Source organism: Hemibagrus wyckioides, linkage group LG16 (genome assembly GCF_019097595.1).
Source record: "Hemibagrus wyckioides isolate EC202008001 linkage group LG16, SWU_Hwy_1.0, whole genome shotgun sequence".
In the NCBI taxonomy this organism is placed as follows: domain Eukaryota; kingdom Metazoa; phylum Chordata; class Actinopteri; order Siluriformes; family Bagridae; genus Hemibagrus; species Hemibagrus wyckioides.
This window is the reverse complement of record NC_080725.1, coordinates 10,415,959-10,443,924: the sequence shown is the minus strand read 5'-3', so window position 1 is coordinate 10,443,924 and position 27,966 is coordinate 10,415,959. Positions and strand designations below refer to the sequence as shown.

The following is a 27,966-nucleotide window of genomic DNA, read 5'->3' as shown; positions in this document are numbered from 1 at the left end:
GTTGGATTATGGACTTCCTAACAAATTGACCTTAGTCTGTAAGGTTAGATAATCACATATCCTCAACCCTCATCCTGAACACCGGCGTCCCACAAGGCAAATCTAACAGCAGTAGACACTGCCCTATCTACATCAGGGGGTCTGAAGTAGAGCGTGTCTCCAGCTTTAAGTTCCTGGGTGTCCACATCTCTGAGGATCTGTCTTGGCATCAGAACACCTCAACACTGGTGTCTTTACTTCCTGAGAAGTCTAAAAAAAAGTTCACCTATACCCCAAGATCCTGCCCAACTTTTACCGCTGCATTATTGAGAGTATGGCAGCTCCAAGGTTTATGAAAAGAAATTACTGCAAAGGGTGGTGAAAACCGCCCAACGCATCATCGGCACCCAACTACCTGCCAGTCCCTTTAGCACAGTAGATATCTGGGCAGAGCACACAAAATCATCAAGGACTCCTCCCACCCTAGTCACAAACTGTTCAACCGTTCAGGGAAAATTTTTCCCCACAACCATAACCACAACCATCTTCTGAACTCTACACTACACCGCTAGGACACTCATGGCTCACTACACTTCACGACCTTGCAGTTCTGCTTCACCCTGTACATCCTTACATTTTCTCTGTATAATATAATTATAATGTACATATTTTTAATTTCATAGATTACACCTAGTTTATCTATCTATATTATACTATCTGTATATACACTGTATATTATCTGTTACTGTTGTACATACAATGTACATAATGCACACATTTTTTGCACAATATATAATTACACTCAACACTTTATCTGCTGTAAATACAACTTGCACATACTTCTCAATGCACATACTGACATAGCCTTATTCATTGATACACATATTTACATATTTATCTGCACTTGTTCATTTGCACAATTTCTTCTATTTGCACTTTTGGTAGATGCAAATCTGCATTTTGTTGCTATGTACCTGTACTTTACAATGACAATAAAGTTCTATCTATCTATCTATCTATCTATCTATCTATCTATCTATCTATCTATCTATCTATCTATCTATCTATCTATCTATCTATCTATCTATCTAAATCAATTTGCATACTGAGCTTTAAATAAACCAGTTTGTTCTACAAAGTGTACATGAATAGCCATTTGAAACTTAACATTTTGTTAATGCATTCTTTTCATTAATATCATGACTTAAACAGGATACGTTGTCTTTTATTTACACAATGTAGTTTAACTGAAACTTTTTATGTAACATGGGACAATCTGCTATGTGAACATTGCTTTCAAATCAAACAAGATTATCAGCATGATGTTTTAAAAATAACTCTGACAATCATCTTGCTGCAGGACTTCCTGCTCAAACGCACATGAAGGTCCGTGGAATGCTAGTAGTTACTAAAGGTTAAATTTAGATATGTGTATAGATGTGATTGGTGAACACAATACGTTTAATGCCACTGATTTTTAATGATGTAATTAATCTTCGTTAAGCCTGCTTAAGTCATAAATAGTATTATTACCAGATCTTTCATATGTCTCATAGGCTCTTCATCAATATGCTAAAAACAAATTCATCATTAAGAAGGCATTTGTTTATTATTAAAGACTGTTCATTTGTAGTAAAGTTTTCCAGATTCAAATCATACATTCATACCAGTTCATTTCTAGATAGTCCAGTGGCCAGCTGACACATGAGCTGCTGTAGGTGTTAGATAGGTTGTGTAAGGCTAACCTACAATCACAATATCCTGACATTATTTCTATTTGCTACAGGCCTACACCCGTCTGCTATTATATTTCAGTAAACCAGAGTCTCTGCTCCCTCCTTTTGTCTTCAGGGTAAAGTTGTGTTAACTAGTGACGTCAAGTGCAGCGAGCGTGTCCAGCTGGTAGACTGACGATGTCACATTTTTTGTGACGATCCTCCTCCTATTTAAGTGCTCAATGCAGAGCTACCAGAGCTAGTATTTAGAGTCTGTTTGCAGTACAAGTCACATTGGTCCTGACAACACGGATACGACAAAGTGAAGAATGCAAAGCTTCCTTTCCTTTAGAATCTCACTTTAGTGGCATACACGTAAAGTCAAGGCAAAATATCCCAGGTTTTAGTACGTCTGCTGATTTCTGACAGAGTGCAGGGATGGAGATCGAGTCTATGGCAGCAAACACTGCACTGATCAGGGCTAGAGAAGGTAAGACAGCTTTTATCTTATATTTTGTCCCTGATAAAGAGGAGAAGAGTTCTGTTTTTGTTGGTTGTTCTTGCAGACGTGTATGCTCCTTAGACACGTTTGCAACTCATCCAAGCTGCTTCATTGACTCTTTGTAATGGATTAGTGAAACGGTTGCAAAATTACAACACAACGCAACCATAATGACCCAGGTGACTGAAATCCATCAGATGTTGTGTCCTAAATCAGTATCCTAGCCGTATAAATTCATATAAATAGATCAGACTATAGAAATCCTTAATCTTTCAATCTTTCCAAATGTCCATTTTGTTCTACAGACCCATATTCTGTGTATTTTTCTCCGGGCTGTGTTCTTCATAGCGTTCTTCAACTCTCAGGGACTATTTGCAAAACAGAACATTCCACATTTTTTTTCCTCCTCGCTCAGTCCTTGCCCATATAAAGTACGTCACAGAACTCAGGAAACAGATACAAATCTGATAACCCCTACAGTCCCAAACAGGTTGGACTTGTGTCTATTTGTGCGAGGTCTAAAATTAGAACGCTAAATCTTGAACCTGTCTGTTGAGTCATGAAGAGTGAAGGAACAATTCTTCGAACCTGTGAAAAGACTAATACAGCATTATCAGCATAGCTGGGCAAAATAAAAGGTTGCGTAATTTGGTGCAGGAGGTGTCGAGAAGTCGTTTACTTCATTTCACTGTGTTTAATTAATAATGGTTTTAAAATGATATTTTGCAACAGGAAATCAGTTCACAATTAGGCAAGTGCACAATATTTTAGCACAACAAACACGATAAAGAATCTTGAAGTAAATGTGTACAATAAGAATAACGTGTAAAGAATAATGTGTAAGTCTATAAAGGAAGCAAGCATGCAAAAAATATTTCTATAAAAATCTAATATAAAATAATATAATCTTTATAATATTTAATAATTATAAAATAATATTTTTAGAATAATAATTCATACTTATTATGTTTTGGTAATGTGTTCCAGATTTTAGGAGCAGATTTTTGTTTGTTTTAATTTTTTTTCCTTCTTTTGTTCCTGATCTCAGAATTTTACTTCTATTTGTGAGAAATAGAATTACTCAGGTTTTCTCAAAAAAGCTTCTAAACGTAGTCAATGAATTTAGAATCTTTAAGCTTAGAGCACAAGCGGAATGCAGGTGTGGCAATACATACACACATACATTTCAGAAGTGATACCATCTCTAACGTTCTTCCATTACTTCCTGCAACTATTTTTAACGTGCATATTATTCAATACTAATTAATACCTGGAATGTTTTTTGTGAACTCAACTGTCCACAATTTTAACAGCCAGACATCAGGTTGGTCGTTATATAGACACTAAGACGAATCTGTCTTTGTATTTCGAGTTGCCTTTGAGAAGGTGTTTGTGTAGTTGTTTCAGACAGACTTGATTGTTTAAGTTAAACCACACAAATCATTTCATGTACACTTGAAGGTGGTAGAAGTAATAAAAGAACCAGCACAGGTCTTTTACAGAAGACATTTCATGCTCTGGTTTACTTACATGCACAAAGAAAAAAGTTCACCTAAATCAGGAGTCTTCACACTCCACACTTGCCCTCATCTTAACACCTTACACCCGAAGCTGAAAAATATTTGATTAAATAGTAGTTTTTTATCTTCTTTTGGAAGATTTGTACAGTACTCAGTATCATGCTCTTATTTCAGTAAATGCGTGAGAGGAAAAACATACATTGTTCTGCTTATTAATATTATTTTTTAATATTTTCTCCATGCCAGAGTTTCTTTTTCTTTCCTTAGTAATTTTATTTATTTATTTGTTTGTTTGTTTGTTTGTGTTATTATATTTTTTTATTTAGCTGGAGTTTGCCTTGCACATAAAAATAAAATATCAGTCTTTAATATTCCCCATCAAATCTGAAGAAGTATGTTTTTAGGTTTGGTGTTAAAGTAGTTAAATTAGCTAAATTCAAATTCAGATTTTATTTGTCATGTACACAATCGTCAACAGTAAGACATGTTGTGAAGTGCTTTTAAGATAAAAAAAAATAATAAAAATAAGGCAGAAATTAGATACTATAAAATATAAATATAACATCTAGGGCATATAGGGAAAATATTGCAAAAAAAAAATTGCAAGAGTAAAATAAATATGTTAAAAATAGAGAAGGTAGAATCTGAATAAAAAGTGAATGGATGAATGAATGAATATGGTACAGTGATGTTGATATGTGATATATGATATATATATATATATATATATATATATATATATATATATATATATATATATATATTGGTAAAGTGCAAAGTGCTAGTTCAATCTCATTAATTTAGCTAGCTAATCCAGAGTTTGTCTTGCTTTGTGAACTAGCTAGTCATGCAGGGTCAGACATGATGAACATGTAGTCAGGGCCTTTTATGCTTGGAATATATTTACATGTTACTTTTTGACATTCAGCCTCCATGCAACTACTTTTTAGAAGACACAACACCCATAATTCACTTTTAGTTTCTCTGTACTCCTGCCTAAACTGAGCAGTCAGGAAGTAAAAGCATTTCTACAAAGGTGAAAGTCTGCAACATGATTGCCTGGGGATTATTGAGCCAGCTAGAGAACCGGTGCTCTGAGGTGTCTATTTCCAGATTTCGGAGGAATGGAATCCAGTGCAGTGTGGTGATTTCCTCACTCTGACACACCTCCTGAAAGCATGGTAATTAACTAGTTATGAATTAATTGATGGAAGCCAAAAATGTGGACCGTTTGGGTGGTTTACGTTGAATGCTTTGAGAAGTGTTGCCATAGAAAATGTAAACAGCTGTGCAAAGATTTTACAATTTCGGGCTCAAACAGTGTTATGCTATCAGGATTAAACACAATATAATGTCACCAGTGCCCGTGAATTATCAAGTGATGCAACTGAGAAGCAGATCTTAAAGTCTTAAGTGGAGTATGTTATTAATCCCCATGGGAAAATTGGTGTCACAACAGTCACAAGAGCAACAGGGAGGATTAGGACTTAACACAAGAGCAACACAAGACTTAAATCATACAATAAACATAGAAATACTGTGAATAAGGAGATTTTTGTACAGATTAACTGCACAAATATATTACATGTTTACATATACCAGGATTTCTCAAAGAGCTAAGTAATAGTTTGCTGCTTTTGCTACCTTCTCCATTAACCCTTGTAAACTAAAAAAAAAAAGCAAAAACTTTGCTTAGAACGAAACCTTGCAGCATCTGAAGGACGTCTTCAAACAATCAGTAGTAGATCAGCATGTAGTAGCAGTGTATAATCTCTGTGTTTAATATAATAAATTGTATACAGTGCAGTTTTCTAATCAGCCAATCAGCACCATGCGTAAAATCACACAGAAGCAGGTCAAGAGCTTCACTTAATGTTTACAATAATCTGAAATGGGGGTAATGTGGTCTCACAGTTTCTTGAGTTGAGGCAGAAAGGGGTGAAAAAAACAAAAACAAAAAGGCATCCTGTGAGTGGAGAACCTGCAGGCTGAGCCACCTTCTCGGTGGGAGGAGAATGACCAGACTGGTCTAAACTGACAGGAAGGATATAGTAAATTAAATAAGCACTCATTACAACTCTCATCACTCAAGAATATTTGTGTTAAACACAAAGTGAAACTTCAGTAAAAAGTGCAGGAAGTGAGAGAATTAATGCAGTGCTTAAAGTGTAATGCATTGTTTATACAAACACAAAAGCAACCCAAATGAAATGAAATAAACCCTCAAGTGTAAAGTATTAGAAGTCAGGCTAAAACTACCCTTATAGTACCTTAACTGAACAAATTCTCTGCATGCTGTATGGCTTTGATGAAGCTCTAAGATAGCTTTTGTGTAATACAATTAAAGAAAAGCAAATGAAATGGTTTCCTTCTCAGTGCCATCCACCCTTCTCTGACAGTAAAAACCCATTCATGAAGTCGAACATATGTCCATATAAAGCTACCACACCTCTCTGTAGCCAAGGCAACAGTTTCAGCTATCTACAGTAGATGAACCAGTAGAACCAGGTACAAGTTCATTTCCAGGTGCGTTTTTATACTTTCAAGTACAGCTACTTACTGCCTTAGCAGTGTAAGGTGATATGATCGAGGTGACTGTTCATGCCATTTCCTGTACACATACAGAGAAAAAAAGCTCTGAAGAATTTCAGGTTTATCACGAACCCGGCCTATGATAATGCATCTAGATTACATATATCTTCTGTTTTACAGAAATGTACAGGAAGTTGTTACTAAACTGCCATTTAGGGAGATTTGGTGCTGTATCATTTAGTAATTTTCTCTGTACATCTTTTTATCCATTTATAGTTACATTTACATTGTGGAACAAAAAAACAAAACAAAACAAAAGTCACATCTTTAAACAATCATTTCCTCACCTTTTTCTTTCTTGAAGTTAATTATAAGATAATTATAGCTGGTCATATTACCAAAAAAACTGCAAAACCCTCCATGCTAAAGATTTTGCATGGTGGAAAACTTACAAAGCACTGACACCGGAGACTCCTTCCAAAAATGTCTCCTAAACATGTAGCAACTGCTTCTTTCTGAAAGAAAAATGACTTGTACTGTAAAAATCATTCAGTAATGGAAAGCAGTGATGATGACACACAAGACATATATTGAATGTTGTCAATGTTAATTTCTATAAAATGGAAGCTGATACAAAAATGAAGCACAAATGTCATATTTCTTACAAGGATGGAGTCTTCGTTATGCCTGTTTTTTATACAGAATATATTACTAGTTGTGATGTATAATTAAAGCCACAAATACCTAGGTGCATAACCAACCCCAGAAAAGTTAATCATGAATATTTTCACATTATCTTGCATTTATGCCACATAATAATCTTTGAGCAAGTTTACATTGTTCAGTAAAATAAGTCACCATAAAGTATGTCAAGCCAATTATCTGTTGTTAACAGTTAACACTGTTCATTAGGAACATATTTACATCTATTGCCATTTTAAGGAGAAGAGGTAAGTGGTAGGAAGTTGAACTAATGATGGCAAGTTTGTGAGTTCGAATCCCAGTACCACCAAGTTGCCACTACTGGGCCCCTAAGCATGACTGTTAACCATCAGTTACTCAGTTGTATAAAAGAGATGAATGTAAGTCGTTCTGGATAAGGTGTCTGCCATATACCATAAATGTAACTGTAAATTTAAAGACCCATAAGCTGTTCAAAAACCAAAACACCAAAAACACTTACAGAGCCCACAACTAAAGCATGCATAATTCTGGGTTAGATTCAGGGCTCATGCTATAGTTTGTATTTAGACAGTGTTTCCGTTTTAATTCAATTTTCCTATTTTAATAAACATTTTCTGTAACGATCATGTTTCTCTCTCGTGTCCCTGAAGGTGGTGGTGGCAAACACAAAGGAAGAAGCAGGAGATGGAAAGAGCTGCTGCAGTTTCCTCACATTAACAAGTGCGCTGAGCTGGAACAGAATATTGGTGAGATGCTGAATTCAACAATACGAAATGAAAAAAAAAAAGTATTCGATTTCTTAGTTTTCTTAGATTAGATTTCTAGAAGCACAAAGCACCAGAGTGTGTTAATGCAATGATGTGTGTGTGTGTGTGTGTGTGTTACAGAACGAGACTACAATAGCCTGTGTGTGGAACAACCTATAGGAAAGGCATTATTCCAACTGTACTGTGAGACAAAACCAGACCTCAAATGCTGCATTGACTTCCTGAATGAGACGGTATGCACAGAGCCCTGATTTCATTCCCACTCAACACTTTAGGGATGAACTGCAAGGCTGACTGTACCCCAGCTCTCCTCAACCATCAAGAGGGCTTGACCTCACTAATGCTCTTGTAGTTGAATGAACATAAAAGAGCTGAATGTGGTAAAAATCCTTCCTAAAAGGATGGAACTTATTAAGATTAAAAAGGGGAATAAATCTGGAATTGGATGCCAAAAAAGCACATAGTTAGGGTTTGATAGTTAGGTGTCCATAGATTTATGGCCATATAAGGAATAAAATAATAATTAACAATCACATATAAATATAAACTTACGATTAATGTCTGAGCTGCTGTGACCAGAATTGAACTATACAAAGCTTCCTGCAACTTAGCTAGTAGTTGAGGTCTTCACTTCTGTTTGTTTTTTTCAGGATGAGCATGAGGTCATACCACCCGAGAAATGGAAAAGCTACGGGAATGAAATTATTTCAAAGTATCTCAACTCAGAGGTAAACAAACTTATAAAAGCAACACACTGCAGTAAATACACATATAGCTTTCAACACTATTCACAATATAACTGAACTAGTAAAGGCCAGGGGTTAAATCTGCATCTGGAGAGCTCCTTCACCCTCACTTACATATTATATCCTTTGACTAAAATGAAAATGATAGGTAACAGTACCAAAGATACTGACCAAACTGAAAAGTTGAGGTCTGGCCAACAAATTTATGTCTTGGTCTAAGGCACTGGTATGGCATAGTCTCGTTCTATAGTTTATAAAGTATATATATATATATATATATATATATATATATAGAGAGAGAGAGAGAGAGAGAGAGAGAGAGAGAGAGAGAGTGCAATTATAAATATTGTTCTTTCTCTATATAGTCAAGTGCAGTTGTGTAACCAGAAGATTTTGAGCAAATTATGAAACAGCATAATTTCTGAATTTATTATAGATTTAACACTAATTCCTTTATGCCGAAGCCATCAAATGTTCCATGACAGCGACCAAAACTGACTGCCTCAACAGCAGTTTAAAGCCGGTGCCGTACCCTCCAAGTCGTTTTCAGTCTCTCTTGACTTGCTTTCAGCTTCCTTAAGACATGGTCTTGACTTGTTCTTGTTTAATCCTGGACTTTTCCTGGACTTGCCAATGGTGGATTTGACTATACCCCTAACAAAGAAAGCATTCAGGTACATTACTCTCAACACAAACTCCCATGATAGGTTGGTGTCACTCTGATTGACAGATGGGAGAGTAACCCAGTCCCTCCCACCAAAGGGAAATGCCAGTTACTAATGATAAAGCAAGCCACTCTGAGGCCTCATGTCATTGATATGAATGTTGAGCACTCTAAATAATCATATATACATTGCTGGTACTTATGGAAGTAGTAGAGCTCCCCAAATCCTTATTTACCCTCTGGTCATGTTAATGATGTGATCTATTTCAAAATGTTGTCAGTATGTTAAAGCCTGGACTAGACAAGATCATAAGACACACAAATCAAATGTCTGTACTTATATAAACATTACTAACCTCACATCCGTACATCACTTGCTTGTATTTTTGTTTATATTAGCTTATGTATATGTTCAGTCTCCTCAATTTGTGCAGGAGATACCAGAAAATCACCGGGACATATGCCAACAAAACCTAGAGGAAGACATTTCTTACAGTCTCTTCAGAGACTGCAGAAAGTAAGTTTCTTTCTGCCCCTTCTCAAGAGACACGTTTTGCATTGTGAGTGTGCTAAATGACCACACGTTAAACTCTTGCGTTTTCTTGCTCCAGGGCACTGCATGAATATTTAAGCAAACAGCCCTTCAAAGATTATCAGAAGAGCATGTATTTTGATCGTTTCCTGCAGTGGAAGATGGTTGAAAGGTCTGATCGATTTTAATTTTTAGCAAAGATGATAAAGGATATCTGTGGATGTAGGATAACAAGCTAAACACATGTTTCTGCCCACAGATACCCAGTCACAAGGAACTCGTTTCGAGAATATCGAATTTTGGGAAAAGGAGGATTCGGGGAGGTAAGGATGCAGACACCAGCAACAGTTGTAGAGGAATATTCAGAAACTTTTAATTTCAGTGGATGCGAGTAAAATGGAAATCTGTTTGCAATCTTGTTGTGTCACTATTAAATATCAAAATGAAACTATGTGCTACTCAGGTATGTGCATGCCAGGCTCGGGCATCCGGAAAAATGTACGCCTGTAAGAAACTGGAAAAGAAGCGCATCAAGAAGCAGAAAGCAGAAATCTTGGCGCTTAATGAAAAGCAAATCCTGGAGAAGGTGAACAGCAGATTTGTGGTGAGACCTGATCCCATGTTTTCACATGTCATTCGGTATCAACAAAATAGTCCTTTCCTTTAATCTACAAAAGCTGTTGTTTCTTTTTGTGCAATAGGTCAGTTTAGCTTATGCGTATGAGACCAAGGAAGCTCTTTGCCTGGTGCTGACCATAATGAACGGAGGAGATCTGAAGTTTCACATATATAAGATGGGTTTTCCAGGATTAAGCAAGGAAAGGGTGCAGTTTTATGCAGCTCAGGTCCTTTGTGGCTTGGATCACCTTCACCAAAACAATGTTATTTACAGGTAACGCTGCTTCAACAAGCTTAATGCTCATTTTTAGAATTTACTTTTATCTCTGTAAATAATAATCAACTTCTATTTTATTTCAGGGATTTAAAGCCTGAAAACATCCTCTTGGATGATTACGGTTAGTGCATCCATCTCTACAAGAAAACACACTAAACACATTAAAATAGGGTTCAAATGCTGTGTTATGAAGCAACAAATATTCATTTTCATAGTGTAGAATTTGTTTGCTTCTGTAACAAGGAAATAATTCAGGAATACATCATACATGTAGTTCCTTATCTACTTATGCATTCTATTTTAAGATTCAGGAACAATGAATGACTTGATTCATTTCCTCCATGAAATCTGATTCACTTAAGCGTCACCACACTTAATGTAATGATTCATTCGTTTTAAAAACTTGGGATGCATCACACCATAGCGCTGCTGAATTCTTAAATCTGATTGGTTAGAAAATGTTGAGTAATTTTTACAAAAAAAGCAGCTCTTACATGAATCACAGATTTATATTAATGTGCAGGTTCGGATAAATAACAGTGGTGTAGCATGTAACTTATTCATAGGGATTTGTATGGCACATAGTCAAAGTCTAACAATAAACAATTCTGTTGTTATTGAACAAATATCTACAAGGCTTGCTTATTTAACATTTATAGAAGGAGTCTTCAGTGCCAATGCTTTGTAATAGTTCAGAGGCTAAGGAAAAAAATAACAGGACATCTTGGTTATTTTCTTATAATAGAAGCATTAGTCCTTGTACATTGTTCATTATAAATGCAGAGCATTCCTCAAACGTTTATTTATTTTAAATGTGACCATTTCTTGCATTTATTTCTTCTTTTCTTTTCTTTTTTTTCAGGTCACATACGCATATCTGACCTGGGCTTGTCAGTATTCATAAAAGAAGGAGAAGTCATTCGTGGCAGAGTGGGAACAGCTGGATACATGGGTATGTCATGTTCTCACCAGGTTTAAGAACAGACCAAGTTCTTATCTTATAGGATTTAATGTGTAGGCTAGATGTCAACAAGAATTACATGACTTACAAAACTGCTCAAAAAATATTCTTCAGATATTGCATCAATATCATACTATCCTACAGTAAAGGATCATATCATCCTACAGTTTTTAAGCATTAATACAGTTATGTGTTTTTTAAATTAATCAATTAATTACATTTAATTAATTAGTTAAATTCTTTTTTGGACAAGAGGTTTATTTATCATTTTTGGAAGAAATCTCCAGTGTCAGTAATTTGTAACAGTCAGTGTGAGATGGAGTACTGCAGTTTCCTTGTAATAAAAAAGTGACTTGAGGTTAGTGAGGTAACAGGAACTAATTTGTTACATGGACACATTAAATGGTGGGACATACTAGAAATTGACATACTAGAAATGGTTAAACAAGTACAATAGGTCAAAAGATGTGTTTTAATTGTTGAAATTTAACTGATGACAAATTGCTGTGGTGTGCCTAAAAGTATGTGGTAACCATCACACCCATATGTTGATCTTCCCCAAACTCTTTCCAAAATATTTGGAAGCACACAATGATATGGAATGTCTTTGTATGTTGTAGCATTACAATTTCCCTTCACTGGAACTGAGATGCCCAAATATTTTCCAGCATGACAATGCCCCTGTGCACAAAGCTCTGAGGACAAAGACATGTCTCTGTTAAGGCTTGTTAGGTTAAAGTGGAAGATCTCAGGTGGCCTGGACAGAGCCCTGACTCTGACTCATCCCCACTAAACACCTTTGGGATGAACAGTGTTATTCCCATTTACTATACCATTATTGTTTCCACCTTTTACATATGTATATTTATTTTTATATATCCGTCTGTTTGTGAATGCAGCTCCAGAGGTCATTAGTGACAAGTACTACAATGTCAGTGCTGACTGGTGGGGTCTCGGATGTCTCATCTACGAGATGACCGCAGCGACTCTTCCGTTTCGTGAGCGCACTGAGCGGCTGCACCGCAAGGAGCTGGACAAAAGAGTGCTGGAAACCACAGAGCGCTACGGGGTCAGGTTTACAGGGGACACCAAAGACATTTGCCAAGCGGTAGGAACACCTCACTAAGTCTGTTGATCGCTGTAGGTGTTACTATAAACGTGTAGAGTAGCATTCTGCGAGTACAGACCGTGGCCTCAATCAAATAACTTGAAGAGCAGGGACTTTTCAGAACAGGGTGGTCAGGTTAGAATGGGACAGAATATTAACCGACATCCATAGAACATTACCTAAAGGGTATGGACTGAGTAGAATATGACCATCAGACATCAAACACAGATTTGTTTGTCATCAAGCAAGCTACAAAAAAAGCCATAGCTGGCATAACATATTTTGAAGTACACTAGTGTTATGAAGTCAATATCATTCAATATCAATATTATCTAACAATAGACAAATCAAATAGTTAAATCATAACGTGTTCAGTGTGGCCAGTTTGCTTGTATTAACCCATCACCCTTAGCTCCGCCCACAATAAAGAGTTTGAGATTGGGCTAGTCCTGTGAAAGCCAACCTTCAGACTGACAGCAGAAGGTCTGGACTCCATAACAGTGTTTACCAAGCACCCCCAAGCAGGTGTCTGAATGACATCTAGAGCAGCTAATCAAAGTTCGTTGTGTTCAGTGTGAAAATTGTAAAGCCAACGTTCCTACAAAAACTGACTGGCCTGCAACTATAGATTGTTCATTTAAGATTGCTGTGCAAATTAATGAGTCTATACCGTGAACATCACATAATTTGGAAAGCATTTAGCTGAACCTCATTAGTGCAGCTGTCACAGTGGTAAACACGACAGCTTCCTTCTTCCATGAGGGGTTTCCGGACGGAGCCTTAAAAAAAGCGATACACATGTCTCCTGTAAATCCTGTAGAATCCTGTAGAAAAGTCGTTGAAAGTGTTTTTTGTGCCATATGCGTCAGAGGTTCAGCCAGAGGTTTCTGGGCATGACGTCTGAGGCTGAGACGAGGATTGGGCTGGAATTTTATGCAGCCAGGCCCGCCTCTAAAGACTACAGGAGTTGCTGAATAATAGGGAGGAGGTTGTGCTTGTGGAAACTTTGTCACTAATTGATATAGACAATTTATAGGTCGGTGGAGTATCAGGCGTGGCGTCATTTATTTCATAACTTATTTTTAGAGTTTGGAATTTATACTATTACACTTTTGAAGATTCGAGTGCTTTGAACTGAACCACATCTAGCAAGTTCTAACATCTAACTTCTTTCAAAGGCTGAATAATTCAAGTGCAAATGGTTTTGAGACTTGGCTAAGTATGTGGGTGTAGCACTGGAAATAAAAAGCCAGTTCCAGTGTGTGTCAAATGTAAACTTCTGTTTAGATATGAATTAACCCCTTACAGTGTCAGCTTACTATTTAGTAATACATCAAATGATTCAATAAACACAGTAAAGCTAATAAAATAACGTTACTAGAAATATAGGTCTGAAATGTAGTACTTTAATCCAAGTTGTGCTTTTACTAAAAGTGAAAAGTTCATCAGTGGCTTCTGCTCCATCTTTAACATCGCACCTGTGTCTTCTGTGTATAAGGAAAATAAAAACTGAATCAGAAAATAAACAAAAAAAAGTTTTAATTTCAAGATACCGTAACTCAATGAAAAAAGCTCAGTAAAAGATGTAAACACAGTAAAGTCAGAAGTGGCAATTACTAATGTTTAATTAATTTTATACTCATTTTCTTAAAGTTTTATTTATTTAGAAGTCGGTTAGCACTTTCACTGTTAACTGTAAACGTGATGGTAAATGTACAAAATATACCTTGCAGTATTAATGTATCCATAATACATGTTTTGTTGCTGCAAAACATATCAACTGTTCATTACTGTACTGCCTGCATGCATGTTCCGCAGTTGTCAGTCCAGCTCAACTGGATATTAGCTCAATTCAGAACGTGTTTTTAAGCATTGTCACTTTCCCTTTTTTCTTTCCTCTATAAAAAATATAAATCTTATCCATAAAAATGTTTTAAAAATACAAACAATTTAAATGTGTACATGATACTATAATTATTATATATACTATATAAATATGTGTGTTATAAACTATATATATTCAAGCTCACTAAAGCTCACCAGTTTGAACTGAACTGTTTCAGCTCTTGGCCAAAAATCCAGAGGAAAGACTGGGATGCGGTGCTGGTGGTGTAACCGACATTAAAAATCACCCATTCTTCAAGGAGATGAACTTCAGGCGGTTAGAGGCTGGAATGCTGCCACCCCCTTTTGTGCCAAATGTAAGTAAAACAAAAGTTTCAGCTCTTTTCAGTTTCAGAACTGTAACTGTGTAAAATACAGATCTTGCATGGGTCAAAAATCCTTTCATATGTCAGGAAGTAATCAGAGTGGTCTGATGCCACTATTAGCACATACCAGGTTAGATTTTAATCCTTTTATACCTCAGTAATTCGCACATCCAAAAAAAAATTATTTGTTAATAAACTTTAGAAGAAAGAAAGAAAATTTATTTTAAAAACGGCTGTGGGTTGCTGGACAGAAGTTTGTGGTTCAAGCCCCAGCACCGACTCCACGGCCCGACCTAAATGCTTATGCCCGACCCTTATACACTGATCAGCCATAACATATACCAGGCCACCTTCTTCCATTGCTCCGTGGTCCAGTTCTGATGCTCATGTGCCCATTGCTGCCGCTTTCAGAGGTGCACAGGGGTCAGCACAGGCACCCTGACTGGACTGCGGCTATGCAGCCCCATAAACAACAAACTGTGATGCACTATTTATTCTGACACCTTTCTATCAGAACCAGCATTAACCTCTTCAGCAATCTGAGCAACAGTAGCTAGTCTGTTAGATTGGATCACACGGCCAGCCTTCACTCCCCACGTGCATCAATGAGCCTCAGCCGCTCATGACCCTGTCGCCGGTTCACCACTGTTCCTTCCTTGGACCACTTTTGATAGATACTGACCACTGCAGACCAGGAACACCCCACAAGAGCTGCAGTTTTGGAGATCCAGCCTGATCCAGTGGTCTAGCAATCACAATTTGGCCCTTGTCCATTTTTTTTAGGACAAAATGTTCACTTGCTGTCTAATATATCCCACCCACTAACAGGTGCCATGATGAGGGGATCAGTGTTATTCACTTCATCTGTCACTGCTCATAATGTTATGCCTGATCAGTGTATATGTGACATAAATAAAGGCTTCTTCCTCTTCTAATTATAGACCTAGATGACACATTTGATTCTCTATCAAATATTTTGATTAAACAATTATTAATATGCCATCCCTTTATAAAGCTTGTGATGACTCACTTTCTGTTTCCGCAGCCAAGAGCCGTATACTGTCAAGACGTTGTGGATATCGACCAGTTCTCCACAGTGAAGGGAATCAACCTTGATGTAAACGATGAAGACTTTTACACAAAGTTCAACACAGGCAGCATGGCCATCCCATGGCAGAATGAGGTATGGTAACAAACGCAAGCAAAGAAAATACTGTTCCTTACATCAAACGCTGCTACATTCTTTGTTTTGTTGCACGTGCAGATGATTGAAACAGAGTGTTTTAAGGACCTGAATGTATTCGGCCCAAACAGCACAAGGACACCAGATCTTGATCGTTCAATTCAGGTTGGCCAGAGCCCTAAATCTCATGCTAAGAGCATGCGACAGCAGCAGTCGAGTTCCAAACCCAGGCTGATTGATAAAATCTTCAAAAGACACGTAAGCACTATATATAATCATTGTCTACTATGTTAGAAACAGCAGTACATTCATATATTTTCCCAGTCCAGAGATTCAGGTTTTGTTTAATTGAAAGGTCAGAATCAGAAATTCTCTGAAAAATCTCAGTGACTTTGACTTTCTTGGGAATACAGAGTGGTGTGAAAAACAAAAACAAAATCCACTCAATGTCAGTTCTGCAGGTGAAAACAACTTGCTGATGAGAGAACTCAGGTTATGGTAAGTTACGGTAACTAAAATAACCACTCTACATCTGTGATGAGCAGAAAAGCGTTTGAGTTTCTGATGGGCTGCATCAGAAGAGCAGGAATCTGAAGCTACAGTAGGCACGGGTTCAGTTGAAGATTCAGTCCAGTTTTGGTGCCTGTGTAACTGATTCCAATCTACAGCTCTGGAAAAAAAATAAGAGACCACTGCAAAATAATCAGTTTCTTATGTATTGGTGAGATGAAGAGTTTTGTTTCATTTTTTTTGTGAACTGCTGACAATATTTCTCCTAAATTCAAAATATCACTATTGTTATTTCGAGTGTATATTTAAAGGAAATGACAACACCTCAAAATAACCCAAGATCATGCAGTATCTGCAGAGCTTTAATAGCTCAAATAAAACAAAATGCAAATAATTTGTAAACAAATTGTGGTAATGCTTTGGCTAAATAACATTAAGAAATCAGTATTTGGTGGAATAACACTGATTTGCATGAGTTTTGGCTCCATGCTGTCCACCAGTTTTTCAGATTGCTGTTGGGGAACTTTATACCACTCTTTTTGCAAAAAAAACAAACAGCTCAGCTTTACTTGATGGTTTGTGACCATCCATCTTCCTCTTGATGACATTCCAGAGGTTTTCAATAAGGTTCAAATCTGGAGATTGGGCAGTGATCTCTCATTTTTTTCCAGAGCTGTATTGTGTGTTGTTGTGAGTCACAATACTTTTCTGCTCACCACAGAGTGGTTATTTCAGTTACCATAGCCTTCCTGTCAGCTCAAACCAGTCTGCTCATTCTCCTCTGATCTGGCCTTACTGGAATGATGGATATTTTTGTTTCTGTGTAAACTCTAGCGATCTTTGTGTATGGAAAATCTCAGGAGATGAGCAGATCAGAGACTGCAACAATCATAGTCAAAGTCATTGAGATTGCCTAATAGATTTTTCACATCCTGATATTTTATGTGAACATTAAGTACTTTCCTAAGTACGTTAATGCATTGCTCTGGCTGATTGGATGATTTCATGAATGTTCAGCTGCTCCTGGAAGGGAAAAAGATGGTCAGTGAATGTACACTGCATGTTTTTAATACTTCCACGCCAGGTGATGCATCCGTTCACCATGCGTTCTGTTTTCCAGAACCGTGCTGAACCCACAGAGCTGAAGAGCAAACCTTCAAGGAAGAATACAGATGAGCTTCGAATGAACTTACTAGACTCTTCATATGAGACCTTGTAAATACAGTGTCTATAAACTGATCAAGTTTCTACAGAGAGGTAATAAATTTAAAAGGATGTGCAGCTAGTTAAATGTAACTAGGAATTAAACTAGCAGGCTTGGTGCTGATATTTTATGGATCGTTGCCACAGTGTGAAGGAGTAAATACCTGCCTTATGATTATTCTTACTTTTTTTTTTTCATTTGTTTTATACTGTTACGTCTTCTCTAAATATATGACTGAAAATCAGTGAAACAATTTTGTAGTTTGTCTTTGTGCTTATTATTTAGTAAGCTGAAACACACTTTCATCACCATCATTTCAAGAATTAAATTAACGGAGACTTTCACAATATTTAACTTTATTAAAACAAGTTTCAGTATAAAACAAAGCTTAGGGATATGGAAACACCAATAAAATAAAACATACTTTACATCCAAGCGAACAACTTTTATGGAATTTACTAACGAGGAATTAAAATAAAGAGGGCTCAAAGAAAAAAAACTAGGACTAAATGTATGGCCTGTTATTTCTGGTGTCTGATATGCGACAGAGAATATGTTGGAGTTTAGAATTTTTTAAAACCAACTCCAGCCATATCACATATTTCATGTATCATGAGTAAAAGAAACAATGGCACACAAGAACTCCTGTACTTTACTTTAACTCTCAGCAATGATGTGATACAATTTCTTGATAATAATACACATTGGATAACACACATGAGCAGGATAATAACTCACATAAGGCTTCACTGTCGACGGTACAGATTCAGGACCATAATTTAACAGTGTAATAAACATCCGAATGTTCCTCACTCGCTAGAAATGTCTCTGAGCCTTACATTTCTCTGAAAGATGCTGTGTACTTTGCACAGCAGATTCACTGACGAGTGAAAAATGAAACAGAGATGAAGTACAGTTGTGATTTGGGCGTTTAGAAGTGTATTAGCTTCACGGGTAAGGCTTCACATTAAAGGAATGTTCTAGCGTATTTCAACTGAATTTCTACCCAGCGCATATGTAATGTCTGTGCAAGAACCATGGAGCAGAACTGACACATTTCATTATACGAAGAAAAACAACAGAAAACCCATTAACTCAATTCTCATTTATAGTTTAGTGACAATAAACAAGTATTTATGTTAGTTAAGTGTAACTTCTACAGTACTTGTATATATGAATCACCGACTTAAACAGGAATTGCTCTTTGCTCCTTCGCTACAGTGCTACAAGACTGATTATTTTCTAATTATAGCACATCCTGAAATGTTTTTTTCTTTTCAGTCCCTTTATACCACAATAATCCTTTTTTTTTTTTTTTTTTTTTTAACCAAACACCGTTATACTTTTAACTGAAACGACTGCTCGTAGTTACATTTAAGAAACAGCCGTGAAACATTACAGCAACATTAGAGCGACAATAAACAATCTACACCACGGTAAGCGTTCCCTCATGTCTGTTTCCTCAGAACATGTTGCAGTTGTGATCTTAAAATCACATGATATTTGAGTATTTTAAAGGATTTTTAAGCCGCTATCATTATAAATGAGTTTAAGAGAAATGGGTTTTCCATTCTTTTCTTGATACGAGAAAACATGTTAGAATTGCTTGTGGTAAATCAGCCACATGGTACAGATCCAGTACCCAGACATCATGTTTTCCTTTAACGTGTGTAGCTGAAGAAATCTGCGGTTAACCTTCCCATGGGGGGCTGCGCCGGCCATCGACCTCCGTTTCCACATGGTAAAGGATGTCTGCTAGAGAATGTTCGATCACTGCACCCCAGCCCATATCACTCATCTGAACATAATAAAACACAACTCAGAAAACTCTAAAACATAAAAGAAACATAAACCACCATGTATGAATGCAGTTACTGTACTCACTGGCTGGAACTTGACGTCTTTTGGTGGGTGTTTGAAATGTGGTCCAAAATTCACTGATACCTTAAAAAAAAAAAAACAAAAAAAAAACACAACGACGACAAGCAAATAGTTGATTACACTGCCACCTAGAATCTCTTAAACTGAACTGCAACTTCATCTGGAATAAGAATGGGACGATCCAGCAAAAACCGAAATCTTGTGTTTATTTGCTGGCTGCTCACATATCTTAAAAAAAAAAACAAAACTCTAAATAAAGGCTGATACATTTGGAGGGGAAACACGAAACCTGTTGATAAAATCTGACGGGTTGTATGTTTAAAAGTTTTTTATACAATGCAGAACACAAATCATTAGCTTAAGGTGCTTGCTCATATTTTTAGTTGCTTAGAAACAATCAAAAAAGATATATAAAGGTAATAACACTACAAATACAAAAATATATGAATGAAATAATATAATGAAAAAAAACCCACAAAGGCATTATTCATTATCTTTTTAAAAAGTGTATGAGGTATGACGATTAGTCAGCAAGTCACTGGACAACGTTTCAGCTCCATGTCCATGGCTCCTGCATGTCCTCCATATTTCCTCCTTACAGCATCACATTAAATACATTTTAAAAGCCCCAGATTTACACAAGAAATCCAAGTGATGCAACAACAATCTGGCTGGTAGCAATGCTGCTTGGGTGGAAAGGATGGTATACCGTCTCTCCTTTCACCCGTCAATCACAGTGACACTAGCTGCATAAGATGCATGTCTGTGAGCTTGTCTAAGAAGGCAGGATGCACTTAAATAACACTGACTAGTTACATCATGTTAGTTAAGCTGATGTGCATTGCAGCAAGTGCTGGGATTTGGCATTCTCTGGTTTCTTTTAACATAAGGGGAAAAAAAAAACATTTTTCATTGGGCAACTCTGAATTTAAAAAAAAAAAACCCTAGTAGCCTAATAGTACTGTTTTGTCAACCCCTACAACGCCAGCTTGTGTACAACAACAAAAAGTCCATTCCTATCATGTAAAGCAACTTCTTGTTCAAAGAATAAACAGTACAGAAGAAAGTATCATACCTGACAATTTTTGTAGAGTGATATGGCAGGGAAATACATTCCCTCAAACAGGTTCTCATAAGCCAGCCCCTGATTCACGCCGTTCTTGTAAAAAATCATCTAGAAAGATTTATTCAGACACAAAGCATTTGTGACGGCAAATTCCAAGAGACAAATTGTGCAACTTTAGAACAGGATGTGCTACTCACTCGACTGTTATTCACTGCCTTCAAGCTCTTCTCTGCCTTGTCCACGTAATCCTTCTCTTCAAAGTAGAGGTAGCTTTTAAACTTAATCAGTGCCTGCAAGAAAGAGAATATTGATTGAGTTGCTCAACAATTATTTATAATTGTGTTCATTTTAGAAAAGAATTTCAAGAGAGCATTTGTGCTAAAAGCTCTGCTCATACTTTGTCCTTGTAAGTGTCAGGCAGTGCCTTTGCAATCTCTGTGCTGTCCGGTAGCTCGATGAAGAAGCCCAGGATGTCTCCCTGTCCGTAACTATCGGAATAATGTTTCCCAATGGACTGATGGAAGCGTGTGCCCTTTTTGCTGCGCCACGAATAACTGAACTTATCGTAGCCGAGAGGAGCCTGAAGATTACCTACAACATACAGCAACAACCAGTGAGGTCTTAATTTGACTAGAACAATACTGAGGTTAAAACATAATTAGCTGGTAAGCCACTCAACATGAACCACCAGTTACAATTCACTGTATCAGTGTTCATAGTTTCAGGTTATGAATGAAAGTCTATGCATGAATGTGTAACATTTGCGTATACTTCTTTGAATAACCCGAAAGATATGTAAAGCATAATCAAAAATAATGGTTTAAGCCACGTCCTTAGCAATGAATATCAAGAGGCTGAGAAAACCCATTCATAAAACTGTCTCATAAAACTAATGGACAAAGAACAAAGACTTCTACATCTACAAAAGCCACTGTAGCAAGACCCAATACTGTGATCTCATTTTCCTGATATTACACCTATTTGGATGAAATACTAACCTAACGGTTGGGACCAACCGAGGCGGGCAGCAGTGTCAGGGGGCATCTCGTCTATGGTCACCTCAAAGTACCAGGCCCCCTTTCGTACCCCATGAGATGCTCGCACCATTGAGTAGCCTTTTTCTCCAGTCACAGTCAGACGATCATCAGAGATCTTTAACTGGGGAGCTTAGAAACATAACAGGAAGTGGAGATCAATTCATTCATGTGAAGGATGGAGAGGCTGCATAATTATTCATTATAATTCTATATTAATTCTATATTTCCAGATAGTCCAGCAACACAAATAACATACCTCGATCATGCAGGGCAAGCAGCACTCTCTCATAGAGACATGCTCGGTACAGATCTCCGGGGATGGGTTTTCCTGCCCAGCAGTCTAGCTCCAGTTTTTCCGGGTCGGGTGCGTGGGGGTCTGGCTCAGCCAGGATATATCGATAGCCGTCTTTGTTAAATGGGTGCTCAAGAGGATAGCCGTGAGGAGGCAGGCGCTGTGCTGAAAACAAGGGGTCACTGGGGAACAAGAAAACACTGATTAGAGTGGAGCAATTGTACAACTAAAGAGTGCTCATAAACATGTTAAATCAAATAACTTGTACCTTCGTGTCCTCTTGGCTGTTCCTGCAGTGGTTCCATCCTGCTGCTGTTGCTGCTTGCGTTTGGCGCCTCGGCCTTTACCCGTACCAGGTGGAGGAAGGCCACCTTGATGGAAACAGGAGCTTATGAACACAGATCTCAATACACAAAACACCAACCACAACATTTGTTAAGGGCATCTAACAATTTTTTGTGCCGCTACTGCCAAAACAGTATAATCCAAATGAGATACAAACTGACATAGGGTGTTTTCACATATGCAGCGTTTAGTCAGTTTGAACCGAACCCTGCTGTGTTTTCTGCCTCACTGTGGTTGGTGTTTTCAGGTGAGAAGGCAATTGCAATCGCAGCTGGCATAAGGCAGCCAGACTGAGAGCGAGTCGCCAGACACAAACACAAACTGAGTCAAGAGACACAAAGTGAGCCAAAGAAGAGAGCTTGAGTGCTACAAGAATACAATATAGTGTGGATATTTCAAATGAAACAAAAAGAGAGAAAATAAATGAGGGTTGAAATGCAGAAAATATCCCAAGCTAGCTGTTCATATCAATAAGATATTCACTTATTTGTTGCCGGGTCTATGTTCTCCTAGCTAATATGTAAGATTTATTTTCTCAATTATAAAAGTTTGTTTACATATTTCTTCACAATTTATATTTGAGTGTTTTTTTTTTCCTACACGCCCCTCAGCTAATGCTTTTTGGTTTGTTGTGAGGTTTCAAACCAAGCCAAAACCCAAATTATGTGAACTTGAGGTTTGAACTCGACAAACCTGTAAAAAGCAGTGTGCTTGAAAATAACAATAAAAGCCTGAAGACTTTCTGAAACTAAATAAAAAGAATGAAGGAGAATCTGTGCTTAAGAACCCAAGACTCAGTTTCCCAATAACAATCCTTCAGTACTATTAACACTGAAATAAATATTTATACACTAGATTGCTAGATTGGTTATCTTGTGCTCATTATGGTGCTGTGATGCTTGTTTTTGGAAAACCAAGACCAGGAAGCATTCTCAAAGTCCTTCAATTGTCCATCTACGTTACACTTGGAGGGAAAAAAAGAAAAGTAGGGAAAAATACTCAAATGAAAGGCACACTCAAGACACCTACCACCAAGGACAGAGGTCTGATCAGGGCTTGGCTGTTATCTAATAACCACAGGATTAGACACAAATCTCTATTCAAAGCAGTGCAGACAGAATTTTGGTAAGCCCTGACACCAAAGGCCGTGGCACATGAATTTCCATTTGATTTGTTTGCGGCAAAGAGGACAAGCGCAAGCACAAATAAGCAAGAATTAGTGGAAATGTCAGGATGAAGGTTGAAGACTGTACATCCCAACAGGAGGAAGACAAACAACAAGCTTAAAAACCAAACAACACGCAAAGCTTTAGATAAGGAAAACAAAGTCAAGGAGCAAAAGGATTAAAAAAGGGGCATGGAAAAGCAGTACGGAGCTCCGAAACGCCACAGATGTTAGGTTACATATTCACCTGAAAATGTCGATCCACCTAGAATGTAACGTAGAAGTGTTAAGGTGCACGCTCAACAAGGGCATTAATGAGAACATTCCTAACACCAGTGATTGCATAACAAATACTAATAGGAAAAATGTGTACACTGGACAATAAAAATAAATCAAAAACATGTTTTATTAAGTATAATATGGATCTTAATAAATTTGTTTGAATGCAAACATCATTAACATGCTAGTATCGTGTATGTCTGATTTTCCTGTTAATCATTTCTTTAGATTCACATTAGTGCGGCTCGACAGGTGCCTTACCATTCAGACTGCCCCCTGTTGTAACAGCGGTGGTTTGCTTTTGGCTGTCATATGATGGTCCGATGTTGGCCAAGTCCTTAAACAGATGATAAACACTGCAATTTAGCAAGTGCACTTATTCACAGTTTCATGTTTCATTTAATACTCTGTTGGTTAGGTTACACAGTTTATAGCAAAACAAGCTCCGTAGTGATAACACAAACAGGTAAGCTTTAGAAAAGGCAAATTTTGAGTACTCTGTTCACTCCACATGCTTGTTGAAGCACCTTATAGTGTGAAGCCTGCATAAGGTTGATGCTATGGCTTTGGATCTTCTCTCATTCCTCTCTGCAGAACCTCTCAGGCTCGTCAGCTCGGATGAGGAGTGCCACATTTCCATAGCATCCAGGCAAGGACATATACAGTCTTGTCCCTAAGCCAATATTTTATATTATGGGGTTTTTTTGTCTCCTTTATTGTGTTTTGAACTGTTGTTTTAAAACTTGATCATCCTTGCTTCAAGGGTGCCACTACTGCTTCATCTTTCTCTCAATCCAAAGAAGTCTCACAGCTGAGAATAAAACATCTTCACAGTTCGATGCTACCAGCACCATGCTTCACAGTAGGAATAGAAGTGGGTGAGCAGTACACAGTTTCCTTCAAATGCTTGGCAGAAATGAATTTTGCAAAGTATAAAATTTGGTACTCATGACCTGGACAATGCTTAATTGTCATTTGGCAAATGTTATGCAAACCATCATGTGTCTTTTACAGAGAAGTTTAAGTCAGATAATCCTGATTGCTTTGGATAAGGTAGTTCTGCAGATCCATCATCTTTGAATTAGATTTCTGGAGACCTGACAGGCTTTAGCTCCACTTCCAACAAGAGTCCTGCTGCTTTGTCAGTTCTTATATTTACATTTTACATATTTAAGAATGATGCACACATCTGTGGAAAATTTTGTTGACTTCATAAGGTTTGTAGAATATGTGAAAGTTACTCAAAATAGAGAATCCTCTCAAACAATTTGAATATGTAGGCAAGATTTTTTTTTAATCCATTTTATATATGTGCTGTATTAAGGCTGCAACATAAATTTAGAAAGAAAGTCTTAATTTCTGAATGCACAATAAAGGCAAAAATCAGGCGATAGGAACAATACCTGATCAAGCAGACCAAACTTGGGGTAGTCTTCCTCAGGATCTTTACTTCCAGGGTCAGGATGTTCCTTCACAAGGAATACATCACGCTCTTTACTCTAAAAAAAAAAAAAAAAAAATTAAAAAAAAAAAAAATTAAAAATAAAAATTACAGACAAAGAAACTTCACACAAGCGGAAAACACGGTCCAGTGAAAATGAGGATTAAATCTACTTACCATAGTCTTTACTATATTATTCGGCCATGTGAGCTTTCCTGGTCTCTGACGAGTTGTCAGACACTCCCAGTACTTATCAATGAAGGGAATAATATCCTGGAAGAGAGACACATTTTTCAAAAGATTGAGGTAAAAGTTAATGCTTTCCTGAGACTATTATAATATGTTTAATGTTTAATATGAATTTATTTACCCCATCCATACTATACAGTCTGCAAGTGAGATCTTATTAAATATATTACCTTATCTTTGGAAAACATGGTCTTGGGATGATCCTCGCGAGTCCGTGACGTCCATGTCAGATTAGCCAGAGTAGTGAGGCACATCTCCTTCAGATCTGAGGACCGTTTTAACAGTAACAGAAATCTAAAGCAATGTTCTTCTGAATAAATGTTTAAAACTGTAGATAGACTAGACACACAACACTCACTCGCTGGCTTCTTCAAGAAGTACGTATTTCCACTGTGATGACACACATTGCAGTGGAACACATAATTGGTTATGAATGGAAGGGAGGTCCTGTATGAAAGGGAAAAGGGGGGGGGGGGGGGCTTTACACATTTTATACTCAATACACCTGTCCTGCACAGAAGCATGTATGATCAGAGTTTGGCATTTGATAACAGCTCCAAATAAAGCTCATGCTTATCTAATCATGATGCCAGCAACACCAGGTATGACTTTCTCTATTATTTAGAACTTGATCTAGCAACAACTGCTTAACAGAATGGACTGTGGAGCACAGCAAATGATACTGCATTCACACAAACAGCAACTAGCAGTAACAAAAAAACGGAGCTCATCCGGAGAGCTGCCAACTTCCAACGACAGAGACCATTGGTGACTATATGTGGGAACGTCCACATCAGTGACGTGACCAAGTTAATAAAAGATGAATTTTAATAAATATGTAAATATGGAGTGATCTGGTGCAGCATCTACCAATGAGAGTGAAGACAGTAGAGTTCACATGATCTGTAGCAAAGAGCACACACAGCTTCTTCTTCACCTCGTATCATATGATGCAGATATACACTGGTGAATTTTATAAACAAACACCAAATCCCCCTGCAGAAAGTTTTATTTTAGATGCCAGAAAATGTAGCTAAGAATCCCTTGTATAATATTTAGTAGCCAAAAATGTTCCTCTGAAGTAAGAGTGCATTTTGATAAAACCACAATCAGTGCAGAACTGGGGCACAGGATGCATTTCTGTTTTCAACAGGCATGATCCTGATGACCATACACATGAGCATAACTTTCTCTTCCTCTGATGACCACAAACCAAACACACTCATTCTTTAAAAGTTGCGAGTTAAATTCCCAGTACTGCCAGTCAGTAGCCTTCTGACCCTCAACTTCTCAGCTCTAGTTTTATACTGAAATATGTCCGGTAAATAAATGAATGAATGAACGAATGAATGTAGGTAAAATGTCTGCATTCTTACGCGGTGTCGATGCCAAACGTGTCTGCCGTGAACCACTTCATACACAGTGCACACTGGAGCTCGACTTCACCCAGCTGTCGTCTGTTCTCCTCATCTCCTGAGCCGGTTTGCGTGTCTGTACCCTCAGGACCCTCACTCACCTGAAAAACACAACAGTATCTGCAATCTCACCGGGAATCGCTCGATTAACAAATGGGATTGCAATAATCCTTCACTATGAATCTGGCCAAGGCTTGCCATAAGAAATTCAGTATTTGTGGTCAGTTTGTGCACCCCTGATATAAGCCTAGATGAGCACACAATTATTAGTCAATTAATCTTTCAAAAACTGTATGAATTCATGTTCCTGGGAGCTTCAGTGTGCTTAGAAACCTACCGCAGGCTCTTTTCCACTGGAGGACTCAGACTCCATGCTTGCCGTTAGGTCTCCTAATGATGCATCTCTGCAAAGGTGCACAGAAACTGTTCAGTTCAAGTCAACAGGCGAGTTTACTAGTTAAAGTCGTTATATTTACGCATTCTTAATCCCTAAAAAATTGACGTATCCAGATCAGCCGTATTCTTACTCGCCTGCAGTGAGACTCTTATTTACTGTCCTGTGAATATTGCTAACTAGCATGAAGAGTCGTTACAATGGAACTGTTTACAGTTTTAAACTCCGTGTGAAGCTCTGGAATTAAAGCGCTCAAAGCGAAAGTCGGCTAGATATCATCCCTGTATCACTTCTTTTCAAGTATTTCATGTATATTATGTATATTCAGCGTAATTTTCATTGAAACTCGCCTTTCCGCGGTTTCTCCCTCAACAACAGCTCCAGCGCCCGCCTCAGCTTCGGAAGCCATGTTTGAAAACTAATTCACGGCATGAAGGAACTCTCGCGAGAACACGCGCCTTCTTCGCCGCTCACTTGTGATGTTAGATTAGATTTGTACTGCCATCTATGGGTACTCTTCAGTTCTACAGCTTGTTGGTACGCTCTGTGGATCGTAAGTATGTGGACACCTGGCTATCACATATCCCATCCCATATTTGGCTCTTCCCCACACTGTTGCCGCAGAATTAAAAGCACACAATTGTTTTGATTATCTTTGTATGTTGTAGCATTAATATTTTCTTTTGATGG

General features: G+C 37.6%; 2 protein-coding genes across 3 annotated transcripts; one reads left to right on the top strand and one right to left on the bottom strand.

Moving 5' to 3' along the window:
- The first annotated feature begins 1,944 nt into the window (after positions 1-1,944).
- grk5 (G protein-coupled receptor kinase 5) lies at positions 1,945-18,058 on the top strand. 2 transcript variants are annotated; one of them, XM_058412128.1, is made up of 16 exons: positions 1,945-2,184; positions 7,583-7,678; positions 7,820-7,932; positions 8,350-8,427; positions 9,544-9,626; positions 9,721-9,813; positions 9,901-9,964; positions 10,105-10,245; positions 10,343-10,533; positions 10,620-10,657; positions 11,399-11,488; positions 12,397-12,605; positions 14,669-14,806; positions 15,861-15,998; positions 16,080-16,256; positions 17,629-18,058. In XM_058412128.1, the coding sequence occupies exons 1-16, from the start codon at positions 2,133-2,135 to the stop codon at positions 17,725-17,727; spliced, it is 1,800 nt and encodes a 599-aa protein (XP_058268111.1). In that variant the 5' UTR covers positions 1,945-2,132; the 3' UTR covers positions 17,728-18,058. The 2 variants fall into 2 exon arrangements, with proteins under 2 accessions (XP_058268111.1, XP_058268110.1); XM_058412127.1 differs by having other exon boundaries at positions 9,526-9,626.
- On the bottom strand, positions 18,052-27,719 carry ash2l (ash2 like, histone lysine methyltransferase complex subunit). The gene is made up of 17 exons (XM_058412129.1): positions 27,627-27,719; positions 27,220-27,286; positions 26,844-26,983; positions 25,826-25,914; positions 25,638-25,732; positions 25,396-25,491; positions 25,181-25,276; positions 24,039-24,114; positions 23,746-23,763; positions 22,257-22,359; positions 21,953-22,170; positions 21,658-21,825; positions 21,057-21,250; positions 20,857-20,949; positions 20,669-20,767; positions 19,597-19,656; positions 18,052-19,510 (listed from the first exon to the last, which is right to left on the bottom strand). The coding sequence occupies exons 1-17, from the start codon at positions 27,683-27,685 to the stop codon at positions 19,403-19,405; spliced, it is 1,779 nt and encodes a 592-aa protein (XP_058268112.1). The 5' UTR covers positions 27,686-27,719; the 3' UTR covers positions 18,052-19,402.
- Between the last annotated feature and the right edge of the window lie 247 nt (positions 27,720-27,966).

Bases quoted from the DNA above. Each gene is read 5' to 3' on its own strand.
- grk5 (XM_058412127.1), top strand. From the start codon at position 2,133: ATGGAGATCGAGTCTATGGCAGCAAACACTGCACTGATCAGGGCTAGA. The intron at 15,999-16,079 runs GTATGGTAACAA...TTGCACGTGCAG, and splicing joins CCATCCCATGGCAGAATGAG to ATGATTGAAACAGAGTGTTT. The intron at 16,257-17,628 runs GTAAGCACTATA...TCTGTTTTCCAG, and splicing joins ATAAAATCTTCAAAAGACAC to AACCGTGCTGAACCCACAGA.
- ash2l (XM_058412129.1), bottom strand. From the start codon at position 27,685: ATGGCTTCCGAAGCTGAGGCGGGCGCTGGAGCTGTTGTTGAGGGAGAA. The intron at 25,277-25,395 runs GTAAGTAGATTT...TTTTTTTTTTAG, and splicing joins ATAATATAGTAAAGACTATG to AGTAAAGAGCGTGATGTATT. The intron at 20,950-21,056 runs GTATGAGCAGAG...TCTTTCTTGCAG, and splicing joins CTGACACTTACAAGGACAAA to GCACTGATTAAGTTTAAAAG.